Source organism: Pelodiscus sinensis, chromosome 8 (genome assembly GCF_049634645.1).
Source record: "Pelodiscus sinensis isolate JC-2024 chromosome 8, ASM4963464v1, whole genome shotgun sequence".
Classification (NCBI taxonomy): domain Eukaryota; kingdom Metazoa; phylum Chordata; order Testudines; family Trionychidae; genus Pelodiscus; species Pelodiscus sinensis.
This window is the reverse complement of record NC_134718.1, coordinates 7734446-7756525: the sequence shown is the minus strand read 5'-3', so window position 1 is coordinate 7756525 and position 22080 is coordinate 7734446. Positions and strand designations below refer to the sequence as shown.

The 22080-nt window shown below is 38.7% G+C and overlaps 1 protein-coding gene and 1 long non-coding RNA gene across 5 annotated transcripts in view; one reads left to right on the top strand and one right to left on the bottom strand.

The window, feature by feature from the left end:
* The window catches only part of ADK (adenosine kinase), a 419027-nt gene that overhangs the window by 17188 nt on the left and 379759 nt on the right, over nt 1-22080 (bottom strand). For all 4 annotated transcript variants that reach the window (XM_075935762.1, XM_075935764.1, XM_075935763.1 and 1 more), the window contains one exon: nt 7775-7861. In XM_075935762.1, coding sequence (XP_075791877.1) covers nt 7775-7861 — 87 coding nt within the window. The remainder of the gene's footprint in view (nt 1-7774; nt 7862-22080) is intronic.
* The window catches only part of LOC142830479 (uncharacterized), a 154797-nt gene that overhangs the window by 58636 nt on the left and 74081 nt on the right, over nt 1-22080 (top strand). The gene's annotated exons all lie outside the window — the stretch shown is intronic.

The following is a 22080-nucleotide window of genomic DNA, read 5'->3' as shown; positions in this document are numbered from 1 at the left end:
CATGAGCTTGTGACAGCAGCTTTGATATAGACAGAAGTAAAATGCTCTGGCTAGTGCTTGGCACCTCACAGCACTTAATGAGGGGCTGCTTTTATCTCAAGAATTTTGGCCCTTGCAAGTGGTGTAAGATTTTTTGTAATCACAAGACTGTAGCCCTGCTGCACACATTGTCATTGCTGCATTAAGCTACTTAAAAATGATTTGCAGTTACACTTCATACTCTATCACTTTTCATGCCGTATACAATGAAATCACAGCTACAACAATGAAATTAGCTACAACATTTGTTTGAAAATCTGTAGAACATATTGATTTTGCACCTTTTTCTGTTCAGTTGTTATGATTGTTATGATTTTTCTTCCCCATTCCATTTAGTGGACAGACACTAGAGTACAGATTTTGCAGGGAACAATAACAGTGATTGTCACAAAATATTCTCACTGTTTTCGTTTGTTACTCCAGTGATGTCAAAGAGGATTCCAGATGGTAGACAGACCTGCTATGACAAAACAGCAGGACAGCAGAAACAAGTTTTCTCTTGTTCCAGAAAATTAGGAAAGCACATTGAGCTCAAAATGATACTGTTTCTATTTCCAGTGTGCACTGCCATGACATGGGCTTTACAACACATGATTAGGGTGGTTCAAGATGGGTCTGGCTAAATAATAAGGAAATCTCTGCAAGTGCTATAGAATTAGGCTGTAATTTCATTTGGTGGGCCTTGGTGACATAAACCATGTTAAACAAAGCTCAAGTGATTTGTCAATGTCACCAGAACCCCGAGGTGGAATTACAGGTTTAATTTATGGGTGTCTCAGGGATTCATTTCATATTCAAAATGGAAATCTGGTGTACTGCTGCAAACCACTAGAGGTGCTGGATTGCTGTAAAGCAGCTTGTTGTTGTTGAAGCTGGTAAAAGGATGTCGTTCTGCTGAAAACCACTAGAGGCAGCAGAACTGATGACAGATTAATAAAATAAGAACCTTATGCAAGGTCCCACACAAAAGGATCCTGGGTTTGATCTTCCATGGGCATCTTGGTCAACTCTGAACTGAATTTGAACCAACCAAATCTCAAGATCCTCTCATTTGAAGAAGTGGATTTTGCCCATGAAAGCTTGTATATACTATACATATAGATATAAATACAAAGTATTTATGTATGTATATACTATACATATAGAAATAAATACAGAGATAGATATAGATATTTGCTAAGTATCTTAAGTGCCACAAGACTACTCATTGTTTGTAAAGTTACAGACTAACATGACTTCCCCTCTGAGACTTTTGAACTAACCATGGTAGCTATGGATACCTAACACACAAATGGAAAATCAAGGATTCCCCAGTGCATGTGTTTTCCACGACAGACCATGAAACATCACCATTTAGCACCCAATTTATAAATATGAAGGAGAAATTATTACAATAAATTCTGCCATTGCTGTCGTAGCCATTTGGCTTGATCAACTTCAGGTGAAATTGTAGTTACTCAACTTTGGAAGTTATATTCTCTCATTTCTTATTTCTGGCTTCTCCCACCTTTCTTGTCTCTAAGGTTGTTTGGGAGGAACAGCCTTCCACCCTCACATTTCCTGTTATTCACAGAGGTCAGTATTTCCCTGCAATCTTGTTGGCCCCTGAACTAGATCCACCTCAGTTTCCCAAGTCTATGGACATAAATGGCTCAGCTTAAAGGTTTTCAAGGCACATGAGACATTCCAGCACCCCAGCCATTTGAGGAAAAAAACAGATTCCCTGAATACAATCTTTAGTTTCCATCAAGGTTAACACGACCCTCTCTCAACCACTAGCTGAAGCAAAATAGTAATAGAGATGTAGCCGTGTTAGTCTGGTCTTGCTGAAACAAAAGACAGGACTATGCAGCACTTTAAAGACTAACTAGATGGTTTATTAGATGATGAGCTTTCGTGGGCCAGACCCACTTCTTCGGATCAAATTGTGGAAGAAAATTGGCATATATGGTCATGCCAATTTTCTCCCACAATTTGATCCGAGGAAGTGGGTCTGGCCCACGAAAGCTCATTACCTAATAAACCATCTCGTTAGTCTTTAAAGTGCTGCATAGTCCTGTCTTTTGTTTTAGCTGAAGCAAAGGCCTTTGATCCAGCAGCTCATTCATGCTCACCATGCTAATTTACCACTCCCAGAGAAGTAAGGTGAGCTCTGCTGAGAAAATCATAGGGTTGGAAGAGACTTCAGGAGGTCATTGAGTTCAACCCCCCTGCTAGAAGGATTTTTCTTCCTATAGTCTGCAAAAATAGCCATGTTTTCTAGTCTCGGATACAACCACATGAGCATTTTATGAGACAACAGATGCAGTGGTGGATATAGGGCAGGGAGAGCGGGGCGGCTGCCCCGGGCCCTGCGCTTCAATAGGTCCCGCACACGCGTTACTACCTGTCTGCTATAGCCGTGGCACATGCACGAAATTGTGCTACCCCGACCCCGCGTTTCAATAGGCCCCGCAAAACTTTCATCGGCCCCTGAACAGATGGGATCTGCAGCATTTTGCTACAAGGAAACTAAAAGCTCAATCAAAATTGTATACTGAGGTGCTGCATCAATTCACATGACCTTTTAAAGTGACAGAATAAAAACTTTCCATTAGAAAAAAAGTTGGTAGGACAATAACTCATAATCTGGCTCCATGGCAGGATAGGAAAGCATAAATGTCAAATATAATACAAGCACGACCATCCCCACAATATAGGAACGTCTTGTGAATAGATTATAGAAGGCTGTATCTTCCACAAATATAATTTTTTTAAAGGGGATGGAAGAAAATTTTGTAGAGAGCATAGAGATCATTTCTGGTGGAACACAGATCATATCTGTCCCATAGTCATTATAGGTCAGTTTCCTGTCTCCAAGGGTGGCTAATACCCAAAGGCTTTGGATGAAAGTGAAACGTTGTGAATAATTATAGTGTAAACATCAAGAGGGGAAGTTTCTTCCTAACCTCCATGAATGAGTGGTTGGTTCATGCCCTGAAGAGGGAAGGACTCTCTCTTTTAAAATCCTCTCTAATATGAATGTTCACATTATCCCTATAAAACTTTAGTTCACCTTTGAGCCTACTCAATGCTCAGTCTCAATATATTGTAGCAATGAGCTCCACTGAGTAAAAAATGCACATTTTCTAAGTGGCGACCTTTCAGAGTCACTGAATGTTCCTGGAACAGAAGAAAGAATTATTGCTATGTAATTCACAGTACTAGCCCTAGTGTTGCCTTTAAAATATGTATAATTTTTGCTATTCCCAGAGCACTCAGATTATTAACTGATTTTAATGAGAGATTGTGTACATGCTTTAGTAGATGCTCCTTCAAGACTCTGGAGCTTTAACCATGTGGGCCTAGCTACTTCTTATTCTTGAATTTATCAGTTTGTTCCAGCACCTTCTCTTTTGATGCTTCAACTACTGAGAATACGTCATCTTTACTACCAGAAAAAGACTAGCCCAGAAAAGGGTTTTCCCTGTTCTCTCTGAAGACAGAGGAAAAGTAGTCATGTAGACTTTTGCCAAGCACTGCCATTATCCTCATTTGTTTCCTTTATTCTTTAGTAATCCAGCAGACACCAACTGTCTCAGGTTTTTTATTTCTGATATAGTTAAATAATTTCTTTCTTCCTTTGGTAATTTCCTAGTTTCTTTAGAGTTTTACTTGTCACCAGTGATGCTCCTTTTTCTTAGTCTCATAGTATTGGATTTCTTCCGATAAAGAAAGTAAACTTCCGATAATCCAGCACCTTTGGGACCCAGGGGGTGCTGGATATGCCGGAGTACCGGAAGGGGGACTATAAGGGGGCGGGGGGAGGGGATGGCGAGGAACGGTGCAGCGTGGGCAGCACTCCAGCTGCTCTGCCCCCAGCTTCCCCAAGACCGCCACTGGTCAATTTCAGCAGCAGCGGACTTGGGGAAGCCAGGGGCAGAGCAGCTGGGGTGCTGCCGGGCTGGTCCTGCAGTGCCGCTCAGGTGAGGGGCGGCGCTGCGGGACCAACCCTGCAGCACCCCAGCTGCTCTGCCCCCAGCTTCCCCAAGTCTGCCGCTGCTGAAACTGACTAGTGGCGGACTTGGGGAAGTAGTATGATAACTGGTTAATCAAAAAAGCACTTTGCCATCTAACTCTGTCAACTTCTTGGCTAAGGCTCATATTTTCTGAAATCTCCTTTCTAGAGTGGTCCTGGGCAAGTTTGGCTACAATTCCTTTCTTTGATGAGGATGTTAAACTTTCCATTTTAGTTACTTGCTGTGTGTTACTGAGGCTCAAGAGCACATTGGCAGAAGGATGGATAATATGACCTAACTGTTCTTTTCTATTTCTAATCCTTTGACTCCAGAAAACATTTAAACAAATGAAGAATCACATTCCTAATCTCAACAGGATTTAAGCGCATGCTGAAAACGTACTGTGTTTAAATATTGTACTGAGTAAGTATAGGATTATTCAGTGCTTACAGATAAGCACATGTTAAGTTGGAGAGAGGCCTTATTTCTTCAGGCCCAGTTCAGCAGCCTTGATTCAGGTAATACACTCATGGTCATCTGTGGATGTATTCCCTATTGCAAAAATAAGCCCTAGGATTCCATTTATAAAAAGCTTCCTAGGCCAGGGGTCTGGATCCTAGCAGTTCCTTGGTGGCTGCACGGGGGTGGGGAGTTGGGGGGGGAGGTATCCACAAAATATTATAAAAAATAAAAAAAACCTCACAATTAAAACTGACAAATCATCTATTTCTGTTTACACAACATATTCTATGGTGTATGAATGATATAATACTCATATTGCATCAATGTCAATGTCAGAAAATCTCACTGCTTTGCAACAGCAAATCAGAAGTGACGTCTTTTTTTCCTTTGACTGAGATGTCTTTTACAGAGGGAAATGGAAAATATTTTTATGGCATGTGAGCAAATTACATTTAAAATATATAAGTTTTTAAAACGTCCTCGTGACAGTACTGTTAGTGGCACTTAAGCCGTGACCAATGCAGAGTCAAGTAGTAAGAAACAAATGAAGAAGAAAAAGTTTGATGGAAGTTATACTGATAATTGGTTTTATGGAATTTAGTGACAGACATCCAACTATGTTTTATATGCTTACAAATCCAATCAAACAAAGCAAAGAAACCTGGAAAGTTGAAAAAAACACCTCTTCAGGCACCTGGAGTATAAAGATAAATTGAGAGAATTTTTTCTTCAATGAAATAAAGAATACAATTGATGGAAAACTCAGATGACAAAAATAACATCTTCAGATTGCACTAGGAAAGAACTGATTCTCCCAGCTGCTATAAAAAGGTGTGACGTGATGGGAAACAAAAGATGTAACAAAGTTTTCAGTCTGAAAGGCTATGTAGATGTGAACCGTTTGCAAGTCAGCTTGATGAGACAAGTGATGTTGGTAATGCAGCACAATTACTAGCTTTTATTCATTATGTTTGACTGGGGGAAATTTACTTTTTTGTCAGACATTACCAGTACAGATAATAGATCAAGAAAGATTAAATTATTGAATGATTTCATGAAAGCTCCACTTGCTAAACTGGGAGGAGTGTGGTGCTGTTTGCACATATAGTGCTGCTGAAAGGCAACAGAGGGGGTGTTGTAGAAAGAATATGAGCCATAAATCCACAGATAATTGTAACATGCTGTATGTTGCATCACCAGAACCTTGTATCAAATAAAATGGAACCCAAATTACATAATGTGCTAAATGCAGCTGTGATTTTGTGAAGTCCTGACATTTGAATTCATGCATTTTTGCAAAGCTGTGTTTAAAAATGGGTGCCAGACATGATAAATTATTGTTCCATATGGCAGTGTATTGGCTATCTCATGACACCGTGATGGAAAAAGTTTTTGAACTTTGCAAAGAGCTGCTGGGTTTTTTTCTGTGCACAATCCCAAGATCACTGCAAACTTTTCTGATGTGAATTGGTTTGTGCAGCTTCCATTCCTTACAGACATTTTTAACTTGTTGAATGAGCTGAACCTGTCCACACAAGGAGGAGACACAGCCATACTTGAAGAGAATGACAAGAATGCAGCATGTCAGAAGAAAATACTGATTAGTAAAACTAGGCTGAACAGTGGAACCTCAGAGATGTTTTTGCTATTGACAGAATTTTTGGATACGAACAGCATGACAATGGACTGAGAGAGAAACAGGATCGCCGCTCACCTTCCAGCTTTGGCTGAGCACCTCATTGTTTACTTTACAAATTTCAACAATATGACTGGGTTTGGGATCCATTCTCAGCTTTTGCTATGCCATCTTAACATTTGAGTGAAAAAAGCAGAACAGGAGCTGTTCAAACAATCCAATCACAATGAAAATTAAGTTTTAGGAACAGACACCTGGCCAGTTTTGGTGCTACGCAGTACACATTTTTAGTACAGAAGCAATTATAGTGATGCTACCATTCCCAACAACATATGTATGTGAAGTGTCAGTCTCTGCTATGATGGCTATGAAGACAAAGTTCAGGTACTGACTGAAAGTGGAGAATCATTTACAAATTTGCTTGTCAACCATCACACCAAGGATAGATAAGACTCTGCATACAGAAGCAGGCCTACTCATGGCACTGATTTCTGTAAGTACTCTTCCGCTCTTTTCTGAAAACATTACTAGCAGTACATGGTTCTAGGAAGTATACTTATACTTTTGTCAGCTTCTCCATTGGCAGGCGGGGGGTCTATGATTAACGTTACATTTGAAAAGAGGTCAATCAAAAACCATTTGAGAATCTCTGTCTTAGTCTGCTTCCAATGAGTTAAGGTCTACTGGGGCACCTGCTGCTATTATTCAGGGCTGATCTACTCTAGGAAGTGAGGTTAGTTTAACAACATTGCTCAGGGCTGTGAAAAAATTCACTTTCCTTACAATATATTTAAATTTACCTAAACCCTGGCATCGACCTAGCTACCAGTTTTGGATGAGCTGGATTTACTGCAGTGATACAATACATTCCATCGCTGTATTAAGTGTCTGCACTACAGTGGTACCACTGCAACTATGCCAATGTATTGTTTCTAATGTAAACATAACCTGAGCCTTCAAAATGCACTAGCATGTCACTGCACTACATATAGGCTGCAGTCAACTAGGGAACTTTAGGATTTTCTCTTGGCTTATATTGAGTCATTTTGAAAATAGGCACAGACATAACATCCTCTTTTTTTGTGAGCTTATGCCAAAAAATAGGAAGTTTGCAAATGGATATTCAGCAGTGCCAGATAATATTGAAGTCTAGTTTAAAAAGTTAACCTATTTTCTGATCTCCAAACAACTAGGCTGGAAACGGATGTTCTTGAACAAAATGACATGATCAGAAAACATTACACTCAATTATTAAAGTGCTGTTTTATATTCATCACAACCTGTTTTGAAGAACAACAATGTGTTAACATTTAAGCCAAGAGGGATCTGAGTACACAATATAATGTATTTGATGCAGCTTGTTTATGCAACATTCTGACAGATACAATTAATCTCGTGAAAACGATCATGGTATAATAGCATGTTATCTTTAAAGTCATAGAACACATTTTCTCCTGTGAGAATTAACACTTAATAAAACACACAATCTCAGGACGTAAATGAAAGCTTGAAAAGAACAAAATTTAGTCTAAAGAACTATTTGAAATTCTAGACTAAAAAAATTCGTATTTCATCAAGAATATGGGGGGAGGGGAGGAGTCTAACCTCCAAATAAGAGAGAAAAGGAAGCAACACATACCTCCAACAAATGCATCACCAGCTCCATTGGTATCAACGATTTCACTCTGGTCACTATCTAAGACAGGGAAAGCAGTCACTTCCTTATCTATGAGAATAGAGGAAAAGAAAACATTAGTTATTGGGAAATAGAATTTGAAACACCTCAGTATAAAATAAAACAATCAACATGTGAATGTCAGTGCACAGCAACTCAATTTGGACCAAAATGATCGTGTATTTAGTTTACAAGTCAGTTTATACATCACATGAACATGTGAGTATAGCTGGTCAAACAAAGTGACAGAAATACACAGAAAGATGCAGACACAGATGAAAAGAGAGATGGAGAAAAATCCATCCTGCCAAAACCAGAACCACCTGTCAGCTGCAGACGGCTGATTCAACATCTACACTACCCAGGCCAGAACTCAGAAGTAGCGAGCACAACAGAAAAGACCTACAATAATAAATCAATGTGAAATAATTGAAACAACAAATATGTAGGACAAGGGGAAAGCTAGGACATTTTGGGATAGATAGTAAAATGCTTTGAAAAAGCATCTCTTTTAAAACCGCATCTGAGGATGGACCCTAGGAATTCTCAGCCAAAGCAGATTTGGTTTCAAAACCTACAATGACTTCAGACTCCTTCCTTTGCATTCTTTTTTAGACTCTCTCCTCTGAAGCTCTCTGTTCTCTACAGGCACCCATAAAAACTATTTCAACAGATGGCTCTAGAGCATCTGTACCTCCAATTCTCCAACACACTACAACTGAACGTAATTACACTACTTACATATGATAACTTTTGTGATCTAGGGTTATACATTTAATATATGCCACTAATTAATCAGCTAGGACTTTCCAGGTGGTAATGTCATAATGACATGATAAATATATAATGACTATCTTGTCACAATACCTTGTTAAAGTGTAAATTACTCTTGTAACAGAGCCAATGGAAGTTATGCCTCTGTGCACCAAAATGGTCTCAAAAGGATTTCCTTTGGCAGATAGTTAAAAAAAAATTGCATGTCAGCCAGCAAAACTTAAAACTATCAGAGCTGTCTTCACCCTTTAATTTTTGATAAAAATAGAAGCAATATGACAAACAGTCCTTGCAATATGTAAAAATTGCAGGTCGTTTTACTACCCAGCCGCACATCAGATCATAAACTACTTCATACACAGAGTACTTGGCCAGTCACAAACAATCCCAGACTGGGAAGCAAACATGAAATTCACAGTCTAAAACCAGGAGAGTGTGTGTGTGTGTGTGTTGCAGAGGTACCAGAAGGATCCTGGTTTCTGTGAAGTGCAGTGTATCAGCTCTACTGCTCTTCACCATCTGCTGTTAAGTGAACCAAGCAGATATAATGATGCTGCCTCCAGAGGGAACTGTTGGCTGGCCCACCAGGAAGGGAGGGGAGCGTTAGCAACAACCATCAGTGAGAGGCAAAGAAAAAAGAAAATAATAATAAAAAAATAAGATGAATATTCCAGTGAAAGAACAGGTTTTAGTCAGTACTCAATGCATCCTCTCTCTTCCATTAATAAAGCTATTTAGAAACGCTACTTAAAGGCTGTTGCATCATGGTCTTCAAGAGCTAAGCGTTTCACTCTTTATAGTGCTTGAACAGGATTCATTTGAATTGAAAATCAAGGAATACAGATCTTGTATTCAGCTCTGCAGGAGAGCAGCGTGCATTCAACCATCTGATAAAGAAGTATAACGTATTTTGCTCTAGCTTATGCAAAAACAATCCATAAACCAACCAATCTCTTAAAGCCATATTTCAATGAAGAGGTTTGTTTTGTTATTGTGGCCCTCTGTAGATTTCCCTTTCCCTAATTGATATGCACACACAGATGTTTCATGTAAAGTGTATGTGCATATACACTTTGTGTATATGTGTACAAATATGTGTGTAAGTGCTCAGAAAAGGTATAATGCACAAATACTGTATTTTGAATAAACTAAAGAAGCAGTAATCAAAATTAAACAGGAGTCTTTATTCAGGCGAACTCACGTGAATGACACAGCTCGCACCACCATCTTCTTTCTCCTCACTTCTCCTGAGTCCTTCCCTAAGCTCCCTGTAGTACTCTTAAGTATGACTGCACTTACAAACTTCTGTGCTATTCATTCTGTATTAGATATAACAGTAGGTAACTCTGAGTTATTTAAAAAGTAAATGCATCAATGGCTTCAGCTGATGTTATATACATTTGCTTTACAACCACAATTTTCCACTTTTAATGGTTCATCCAGTTTCTATAACTTTATTTTCAGGTGGAATGACTAAGGGATGCTGAGCATTCAGAAACTGTTTGTCTGGTTTTGCAGCATGTACTATTTAGAAAAGAAACAGATATTCTGCCACACTGCACGTGTTTCAAACAGCCAATTATAAAACTGTTTTATGCAAACACAGAATTTAATCACTTCTTGGTACCAATCGTACCAGACTATATCCCTTTTGTTTCAACTTGGAGTTAACAATACCACACATTTAAAATACATTGAATATTAAGGTTTCTATCTTTATCCCACACAAAATGAAGTCAGTAGATTTAATTCACTTTGCTATGCTCATGCAGCAGGATATGCGATGTCTAACATCACCCACCAATATGAGGCCCTGTAGTAACCAGGAACAACGAGGTGAATTAAGGATGAACCAGAAGCCTCCACTCTGAATTTCCTTGCTTTTGTGAGTTTAATGTTACTTTAATTTCGTTTTCATGTGTGATATATTATATTATAAACCTCCCAAATCCATCATAGTGAACACACAGACACCTTTGCTAAGTGCACTGGTCATCAAATGACCTTGCTTTTCAAAGTCAGTTCTGATTTCATTTATCATTCTGACAGCTTATGAAATAAAGAATAATTACATAAGTATTTTGAAATATAAGTGCTGCTCCTCTGGGCATAAAATCCACTGTGCTATTTTTAAGCAACAAATCTCTTCTATGATAAATACATTCAAATACAGTGTACCCTCTATGTTGCTTCTTGAAAGATAGGGATTTTGTGAGTGATACAGGAGGGGGAAATGATTAAACAAAATGTGATTAATGAATGATCACTGAAAGCTAGAATTTTAGGGCTTGATTGTACACTGGTTACACACTAATAAAACTCCACTGATTTCAACACTTGATTTACACTGATGTAGGTGTGATCAAAATCAAGTCCTTAATGCAGTGGGCCTCCTATGCTAAAGAAACCTTAAGAACACAAAGCCTTAATCAAAAGCCAGTCCAGTGGTAAATCCTAGTTATTAATTGTTGCATTATGCTAGCTGTTTTACTTAGAAAGGTATCTACCCAAACAATATGTTTGTAGGTAGAACAGCGCCTGGAAGTAATGCTGCAGAACAGTACTGACAGAAAAATATCCTTCCAGCCCAAATACACACGGAAATGAAAGTTGCCAAACATAGCCAGTTTCATGATGCTAGCTGAAACACTGATGGTAGCTTGAAGTGTTACAGGTCTGCCTCTAAACCAAATTAGAATCACAGATTACATGTCTGCTTGTAGTACAGTAATAAACACTAGCAAACAATCATTACATCCAATTAGGCTGAGTACTTCTCTTAACTGGGTCATTTACTAGTCTCTCTTGCTCTGAGAAGTAAATTAAATGTGTAAACTTATATATTTAATTACCTGTAACAGCACTCTTAAAAGCAACATGGCCAAGTACCCTTAAAAAAATGGTGGGGGAGTGTTAAAATGCAAAAGTATTGTCTGGCTGCTTCCTAAAATAATCATCTTTAGATCCATGGGCAAATATTGATTATAAAGATGCCAACAAGCTGGGACACATTCATTTTTCATTTGTGAATATTAACTTTTTAGAAAACAATAACTGAAATGGAACCCACCTACAACCCTCCACTCAACTTTCTTTAGATGGGGGCCAAATCCAGATGGAAAGGAAAGGAAGGGAAAAGAATAGAAAGACGATATCAACTTAAGTCCAGAAATATATAAATGGATCTAGGCAGCTGTGGTGAGGAGAAGTGAGAGGAGTATTTGGAATAAATTCCAAGTCTGAGGAGCTAAACATGAATACTTAACCCTCTCCAAAGACAAGGTTGAGTTTCCACATCATTCTTACAGCATATTAAAAAATCCTGAAAACAGTAGAGTTAAAAAAAGCTTCCCCCACCGCCCTGTTTTCACTGAGGTAGGCACCACTGTTACTGCTGTATTCCTTAAAAAAAGGACACCAATATCATTTACCTTAGGTAGATACTGTTATACCGACATCCGTATCAGCGCACTGATGCCCAAAGCTATAAAAATCAACAGGGATGGTGTAGAGCTCTAAGCCTCTGGTTAGAAATATCTAGACTTCCTATCACGATGGAGTTCAAATCTAGCAGGGTTGATTCGGCCCATCATTCTATGCCAGATTTCATATATCTGCTCTGCATAAATGTTGTAGGCTCCACGGCACTTTTGTTGAGTGCAGGCGTTTGACTTGTTTCCTTGCACATTTTTCCTCTCCCATGCCCACTTTTGTGCACAATGGACTGGTGCTGTAGTTATACTGGGCCGATTTTCCTGTCACATCAGCATAAATGAGTAGTATTGTTTATGGAAGTGAACAACATTCAACAGTTTGGGGAATGCTTAGGGATTCTTCTAATTAACAAGCATGACACAAATAATATAAAATAAATATAATGACCACATCATGACTACGGATACCGTACCATAACTTACTATACATGCAGATAGAGTATGTATAGACCACTGGACCAAAGCCAGATTCTGGACACATTCTCAGTAGTATAACACCATTGGCTTGAATTAACTCTTGGTTCAGATGGTGAGATCTGAATCACACTCACTGTATCCAGTTGCAAGAACTGCAAAACTTACCACCACTAATGAATAACTCATTCTTGTATGGTTTTCATAGACCCAAAAGTTTGTTCTTTAAAAGTGTGGGAGCCCCTTCCTCTTTGGCATTCTCTGTTCAGTTCACTGCCAATACCATCAGCTGAAGTTGTGTTTTATTTTTAAAATCTTATTATTTTTTGCTTAGACCAGCATAGAAAATACTATAATTATGTATATAAGAAAGAGGAGCAGGGGAGGGTAGCAAAAGATGCTAAAGTTTTGTCTTCATTCTGGCTCTGATGAAATATATGCATATGTATATATATTCCTAAGAAAAAGTGCCTGAAGAACTGGCTGCTGAATTTTTCTGTCATGTGTCACAATGTTTAAAGTTTAGAACTGCAGTGAATTCTGTTGAAAAAGCCTTTCCAAGTTCACAAGAGAACTCTCATTTGCCTGCTAGGCATGCTTTTCAGGGGGAGCTGAAACTGCATCCACTGAACTGTTAGAAAACAAACCCTAATTCAACATGGCTGCTAAAGACATAAGGTAGCATTCAGAATTAAATCACTTTCCTGTGATCTCTATTAGGGTGCATCTACACAGCAAGCCTTTATTCCAAAATAATGTCGAGCTGGAGGACTTCTTACTCTGACTCATGGTAGCCCTCATTTCATGAGGAGTAAGTGAAGTTGAAGGAAGAGTGTTCTTCCTTTGACTTCCTGCTGTGTAGACAGCGTCTAAGGCCGAGTTAAGTGATTTTGATTTAAGCTACACAACTGACATAGCTGAATTGCGTAGCTTAATTCGATGTTAGCCCTGCTGTGTAGACATGCCCTTAGAGAGGAAAGGGTTTGGAGGTTGAGAAAAGAAGAGTGTTAAGGTTTAAATATCAGACATGAAAGAAGAGCCTGATTTTGAACTTGTACATGTTTACACTGGAGTAATATAAATGACTATACAGGCAGTCCCCGGGTTACGTACAAGATAGGGACTGTAGGTTTGTTCTTAAGTTGAATTTGTATGTAAGTCGGAACTGGTACATATTGTAGGGGAAACTCTAGCCAAACATTTCTCCAGAGCTCAGTTTTATTCTCCCACACCTCACTTCCCTCAGTCCTTTATTCTCAAGCTGAGGTGTCTGCTGAGAAAAGCCGCTCCACGTCTCCCTGGTCTGCTGGGGGGGGGGAGCTAGCTTCGCGTCTCCCTGGTCTGCTGGGAGGAAGCAGCTAGTGCGGTGTTGCCTCACCCCGTTTGTAAGTAGGGATCCGATGTAAGTCGGATCCATGTAACCCGGGGACTGCCTGTAATGGAGTTCTGAATTATACCAGTGATCATGATCATAATCAGACCTAAAAAGAGAAGGGATGGGTCAGAGCAATCCAAAAGCTGAAATGGTACTTTTAAAAGTCCTGCTCAGACATATATGACTTGATTTCCCAGTGTATAACTTCAGTTTTACCACAATGGAGCTTCACTGAAATCAGTCAAGCAACACCAGCATAAAACTAGTGTAACACAGTGGCCGTAGACATTTATGTACATAGACCGCACATTTGTAAATATGTGACTGCAGAAACACAAATATTTCAGCTACCATAAGTGATAACAAGACTTCCTATTTTTACCTCTTACTTTTAAAAAACATTCAGGTTATTTATTTACTTATTTGTCATCTACAAAACCAGAGCCTATTTGTTTCATCAGTACGGTGCAAGCCAAGAAAAAAAGACCCAGCTGAGAGCCAAGAAAGAATGATATGTTTAGTTAGAAGAAAAAAATCCCCTTTCATTTGTTTTTATTGACTAGTTTAGTCTTTTTGCCAGTCTGTCTTTTGTTTATAGTTGTAAGTGTGCCTGATTGCTTGTATAAGACTAATGTGTAGATACGTGTGTACAAGAATACATGTGACTGATAGATACAATTTGGAGGATTGTTGCTCAGTATTGGTGAGACTAAGAGGAATTCCTGTTGATTCAATTCACTAATAGTTGATGTAATTTCTTAATAATGTTGTCCTCTCATCCAAGGATCTCAAAGTACTTAAAAGATATGAATTGATTAAGATTCACCAAACCTCTGTAAGTTAGGATAATGTGATCCCCGCTTTACCAAACTCTAAAGAGAGGCACAGCAAAATTAAAAACGACCATAGTCAAACACTGGGTGCTTAAATCAGGACAGTGTTATTTAGATGCCTGAATCTGGATTTAGGTACCTAAAACAAATCTGGCCTGATTTTTCAGAACGCTGAGAATCTTAACTCCCGCCAGTGTCAATGGGCGTTACACCCAGGGTAATTCTAGGGAAAAATTCACCCAGATAAATTGGACCAACAAAAGTTTTGAACACTAATGACCCCTGGTAGAGCTGTAAGTGCGACAGGAGCTATGGAGAAGACAGCTCTTGGATCCCCTTATGTCTCTGGAGAGTTCTGCTGGGCTTACGTGTGTTGTCATAGACAGTTAGTTTTAGGGGAGGGATTGTAGGTTTTGAAACTGCCAGATGCCAGCAACTAAGACATTACAAAAGTGTTGCAGGCAACTATTCTTGATTTATAGGGTTGGGTGACTAATTCAACCTGTGCCTAGCCAAAGTGGGGATATGTATCTTAGGTTCCACATGCCTTATTCACTTAAAGCTTGGTTACTTGGTTAAGCAGACCCAGCAAATTTCATCTGATGCTTGCATTTATTGTTTGCACTGGGCCACACATCTCAGGATACTGAAACACAGATATTTAAAAACACTATATTACTTGTACTGTTAAGATGTTACAGCATGGAACAATTTTCAAGGAAATACTGATCAATATTTAAGGAAAAAAATTCTCAAAAACCTAAGTATGATTTCTGCAAAAATGGAGTGTAATTTAATTTTGAAAAGGAAAAGAATTATATTTTCCCTCATATTTACACTCCCATTTATGTATAGCTTTCTTGTCCCTGAGATACATGCATACCTCCAGCATGCAATGTGCAGGTTTCCTCAGCTACACCTCAGAATCTGAGTGGAGAATACAGAAATTACATCTTTTAAATGGGTGCCATGTTAGATGACAGTTTTGTTTATATGTCATGATAATCTAAGAAACACAGGTCATCAGGAGAGGCAGAAATGGGCCCAAGGCACTTCTGTTTTATTTGAGCATCACTGAGACTGAATAGAGAAGGAGGAGTGTGCACTAGGTCACTAGAGAGAACTTTAGAAGGAGCTTTTTTTACTGGTAGATTTTACATTTAGTTTTATAAATACAATCAGTCCATCAGAGATAAACAGACTTCTGCAGCACATGACTAATAACAATCCAATATACGTATATGTTCCTCACCTTTTTTATTTATTGGATTTTATTCTCTTGGAGAAAGGTCCGGAAGAGGAGAGAGAAACTTGAGTGATCCTATATTAGTGTCTTTAAATACCTAATTTCTATGCAGAGATTTTGATTTCTCCTAGTTTTGTTTAGAAATTAGATCTAGAGCTTTTAATTATTATTTCTGTTGCTTTCATTCTGTGTTTGTAAATTCTCTGTTGTCTTTAATTAAGATCCCTCTAGACTGATTATTATTATTATTATTTTACAGAATGGGAGTTTGCTTATTAAGTAGATTCTTCTAGGCTTCCACAGCTTTTATAAATCTATTAGAAGATGCAAGTGCAGTGTGGGCTGAGATTTGTACTAATCTCAAAGGGCCAAATTCTGCTGTCGGATACACCCAATACAGATCAGAAGCAGCTCTATTATCTTCAGTGAAAATACTCTATAGATTTACATTAGGGTAACTAAAAGCAGAATCTGATGCAAGACGATAGAGGTTTTTTCACCATAAATTAGTTTATTGTTCCTTTGATAATTAAATATACAGAACTATGATCCTTTTAGAATCACCTAATTAGTATCAACATGGTTTTACTTAATTACGGCTATAAATGGAATGTATAGGATTTCCTCAGTTCAAAATAATTACTTGTTCATTTCAATGTAAATTATGCAACACTAATATTTAGTTTATATATATTTCCTACACAGTGAACACTCATTAGGGTGCAGTTATTATAACAGTAGTTTTGACAGTTTCTAGCAAGAGCACTTGAATCGTATGTTTGCATAGCAAGCCTTTTAAAGCATGGCTGTAGGCTATAGCACTCATAAAGGTAACACAACAGGATTTATAGTGCACACTTCACTGTCATTTACAGTAAAACCTGAAGCTATAAAAACAGGCTGCTTGACAAAACCACAATAATCAGGCTAGAAGGCATAAATTAAAAGTCTCCATCCTCCACATTTACAGAACCTTGTCAAGTTTGTACCACAGCCTGTCATTTTTAATCACTCCGCCTTCAAGGTTTTACTACCATACTGTTACTGCATCCTACAGTTTTATACTTCAAAAATATCTTTTTAAACCGTTGATAATGTATTTTAAACAATACCATCACCCAAAAATCACAACTTTAGCTAGTATAGTAAAGAAAGCTCAAAATATGACCATTCTAGCAAAAACGTTAAAAATACTTTGTACAATTATTTTTGGACTACTGATCCTGTTCTGTTGCAGCTACCAGATATTCTGAATGAAAAAGGAAAAAAAGATAGGCAGCAAAGTCTGCGGTTTAAAGCAGATTATTATTTAATTCAGAGCTACAGGACCAAGTTCTCTGTTTTCTTACCTGCACAGGGAAATAAACCACATCAGTTAGATTTTGAGGTGAGAAAATGAGGGTGGAAAAAGACTTCTTGCTTTTTAATCCATCCATCATAGAGAATGCATTTAATGATTACTTATGCATAGTTTCTAATTTTCCAAAACAACTGAGAGGAACACTGAATCTTGGAATTTAAATATATCATACACCCAATATCCTTTCAGATATGGAAATCAAATTAAAAATTGACAATTTTACATTTGCACAGTTTTCATCCATCCCGGTAGTTTTTCATTTGATTCACTTTTCTTTTTCTAACATATTTCTTTTCACCTTTCTCTACCACCAGTTGACTCCTACAGATTGCAGAGACAACTGCTGTGGAGCTCTGCGTTCATCTGTAGGTTTCCTTGCGGCTGAATATACCCTACATTTTTAGCCTGTATGTTGGATCTTTATGCCAAAAGAAACTTTGAAGACTTTTTTTCCTTTTTCCTTATAAAAAGCAAATGCAAGCATGGTCAGATCTAGGAGCCTGCTACTCACAATGAGCAGTAAATTTAGAGCTAGTACAAGATCACACGGAACGATCAATGCTTCTTGAAAATGGAATAAGTGTAGAACATTTTCCTGCTGAGTGAACTTGTCAGACCTGATCTTTAACCTTGTATTACTTTACTCCTCCATTCACTCACTTCCTCCTTTTTTTTTTTTTTTTTCAATTGAGTATTTGTTTAGCTTGCAGTGGGATGCAGGACAGAACTATAAGAGGTGTACTTCCATCCACCTCTACACTCTGGACATGTCACTTTATACCTGGCTAACCACCAGGGAATTCACCAATGGCTGTGTTTCTAACAAAACAGGGCTGTCACCTGTCACTGTCATGACACATCCAGGAGTATGGTCCCCTATCTCGGGCAACTGCCTTGCAATCTGGGTTGAAGAAGCCAAATTCTCTCTCGCTTCATTGGATTTTATAATCTCAACTAGATTGTGATTACTATACTAGTTTCCTCCAAATCATTTGGAGCCACAGCCTCACTTACTTTCATTTTCTATCTCCATGCATTCCCTGCCCTAAAAACGTTCCCCACAACCTATAGTTTGCTAGTACAAATGTTTGACACTTTGCTTCATGTTTCCAAATATCTATTTTGGGTTCACACACAGGGACTCCTTAATGGCTTTCCCACCTTTATTAAATCCCTAAATAAAACTCCTTGTTGTATTTTTGAAGTTTCTAAGAAGCCTACACTAATAGGACATCCAGGAAGCAATCTTCATGCACCAGCTAGAAAACTATTAATGTAAAAGTCACACAAATATTTCCATCCCACAAGAAAAGCAAAGCTAAAAGAGAAGTGCACTATTAGTGCAACTGATGTGCTGAAGTGTTCATAGATGGAAGTTCATATTTGTGTAGTGATTAACTGCGAGCAATAGGTATTGTAAAATAGCCTACTATAATTAAATAATTATTGATGAACATGCTGTTGATAAACAATGCAAGCATTAGGATATGAAATTTCTTACAATTAAATGACTAAGAAAGCTGTTTATCGCCTTCCGCTATGCCCTCCGTTAATAAGATCGACATTGCAGATGTTCATGTATGCTGCATTGATGTTTAATGATGCATGATGCTCTAGGTGGTTCCCATAACCTTGCTTTGTCTACTATGAGCTGCCTTGATTGATATGATAATAGAGAAAAGAGGTCTGAAACAAGCTGGGCTGTACTGGCACAATTTGCATAACCTTTAAATTTGCCATTATTTGATAGCCAACTGCTTCTGAAAATTCTTGTTCAGTTGTCACTGACAACAATACATTGTACAAACACTATTCTGAAACTTGTGAGGCCAGGAGGGGATGTGTGAAGGAGGAGGAGATACTGCTTGTGGCACTTGTTTTATTCCATCAGAAAAGGTACTCATCAAATTTCTAAAGCCAACAATTTGGAATGGAGTTCTGCAGTTTCATCCTGCGATCAATTGCCATTAGCCACAATGCATTGCCAAGCATCAATTCAGGTTCACAGTGCAATACCACAGTGTCAGATTTTAAGTGCTACAAATATTTGGCTTCACAGAACTTCTTTTTGTCGCGCCCCTTGCCCATCTAGTTAATGGGCTGTTAACAAAACTAAAAACATCAAGTCAAGTAAATTCAACAGGAACATGTCTGAACTTTACATCTAGTCAAGACAACTGGATGTATTTTTAAAACAAACATTATTATTATTGTAGTTATATCACCTTGCATGTACGACCATACAACTTACTGTATACCAACAATTGCTTGCAGTGTTGTTATAGCCCTGTTGGTCCCTAGTATGCAAGAGACAAGGTGGGTAGGTAATTGTTTTTATTGGAACCAACTTCTATTGGGGAAAGAATTCAGAAACAATATGGTCAACTGCTTATGCTAAACAATCTGTTTCACCTTGTATTTTGCTGTAACACTGTGAATATCTTTCCAAGAACTGAAGAAAAGCTCTGTGGACGTGAAAACTTGTCTCACAAACAGAAGTTGCTCCACTAAAAAGATATTACCCAGATCTACCTTTTCTCTTGTCCTTCCTATTTAATAGAGCTGCTCTCTGTGTGCATTTCAAGTCAGACCAGCTTACTTTACTGACACAAACAAGGCTTCATTTTACTCATTTTATCAATGTAGAATGCATATAGATAGGAGAGAGTGAGCAAGAGTCTACTTAGTTTCACAAAGGATCAACCAAATGGTAATTACATATCAACTGCAGATACTTCTCCTTGTGGTAGTCATGTGTACACCTAAATTACACAGATCAGACCGCCCTTGTCTGGCACCCTGAGGATCTGAGTGGTCCCAAACAACAGAGTTTACTGGACAAGGGGAGGTCAAGGCTCCCTACCCAGGTGTAGGACTCTGCTCCTGGATGGGGCTGCACTTCCTGACGCCTGCTGCTGCCTCCAGCCCCGACTGGGGCTGCATCCCCCACCATGCTAGCTCTGGACTGGGGTCAGCCCTGCTGCCTCCAACTGTGGGCTTGGGATGCACCCCCCACCGCCACAACGCAGGCTGCGCTCCTGGCTGCCAGACCCTGCTGCCTCTCGCCCCAAATGGGGCTACGCTCCTTGCCTCCTGCTCTGGCCAGGGCTGCACTCCCCCTACCATGTCAGTCCCACTGGGGATGCGCTCCCCACCGCCAGCCTAGCTGGCTGGGCAGCTGGACCACAGATGTTGCTGGACCAGAGAGCACCGGATTTTAGAGGTTCAACCTTTATTTTAATACCTCATCAGTATCAAGGTTATTGATGATGCTGTGTGAACAAAGGTCTGTATGATTTTCAGATACTGGTGTTAAAGTCATGCCCACCCTTTTATTTGAAAACAGGAACATTTACTTTGGAAACTAGTCACAGAACCTCACCAGTCCACCTTTAGGCAATTTTCACTTTTCACCTTTGACTATATTTGTGCCAGCTCCAGGTAAGCTGATGCCCTATACAGAGAATTACCTCCATTCTCCTGTCTCCAAAATCAGTCAAGCAGATCCCCTCCAACTATTTCCCTTCTCTAGTTCCTCCATCTTTTTTCATCCATCTGTCTTGTTTTTCCTAGAACTACACCTCTACTAGCAGTCTGGACAGCTTTCTCCCACAACCTGCACAAACTGAGAATGGGCCCCACAGCACAGAAACATCTGTTCAGATGGCTACTTCCTGCTGTGGGTTTCCCCAGTGTCACAGATATGGCCCCTACACACACATACTTATTTTGTGCAATACTTTTATGGTGACTATTTATACTTGTGAAGATTAGAAGACTGACCATGTAAGTTTTGTCATCTATATCAAAAGCACAACAGAGATAGCTATAATTTAAACTTTGCTACAGTGCTCACTCAGCTATAATCACAAGATGGGAACTAACATCTCTAAATTAAAGATGATGGACTACTGGAGTCTGTACAGCAGTTTCTAGCATAGACTGCTGTTCAAATACTTTTGTGATGATTTGTTATGAAGTGATCTGCTATCAAAATAAGGCTAAGACTTTCAAAATTCTGGAAAAAAGACTTTGCTACATAAAATGTGCTACTAAAGTGCCAATGGTGTAAATGTCCAGTTCTCTCTGCCCCACATTTGTAAGAGACTTCAAAGAGTATAAGATAAGGTAAAATGCATCACCGACCCTTTCAATATATGTAAAGTTCTCTACTGATAAATTTGCAGGTGACTGAGAATTGAACCAGACAACACACACAAGGTATAATACAGAAAATGAGTGCAGCACTAGCCATAATTAAGTACTTGACAATGTTTTGTTGTTTATGGTGGTAGAGAATTTAAAATTCCCACTAAAGTTAATGGAATTTCCATTTACTTCAATGAAGCCTTCAAATAATTTTATGTGTTCCAATCTATTCGGTAACTTCAGTAGCATGCTTCTAGATTCCACCCCATAATACCTACAGGCAGCCTTGGAAAAATGAGCGAAAGGTGTCAGTCAGCTTATTCCAAAAACATCTTATAAAAGGCACTGTGCAATGTTACAAAGTGTCATTGTGGAAAGTTTAATATCCTTGCTTACTTGAAGAGTGGTCAAGGCTGCAGCAGTTATTTGTGATGTTTTTAGCAATACTGGAGTACCAGATCCATAAAATTTGTAAATTCTAATTTACCACCCTCCCAAAAGATTTTTAACTTGGAGTTCAAGGAAGCCTGGCTTTCTGATATGTTTCAACTCATGTCTTCTAACATGTCTAAAGCAGACAACGGATTTAATCATTGATACTAGAGATGTAAGTTCAAACTGGCGG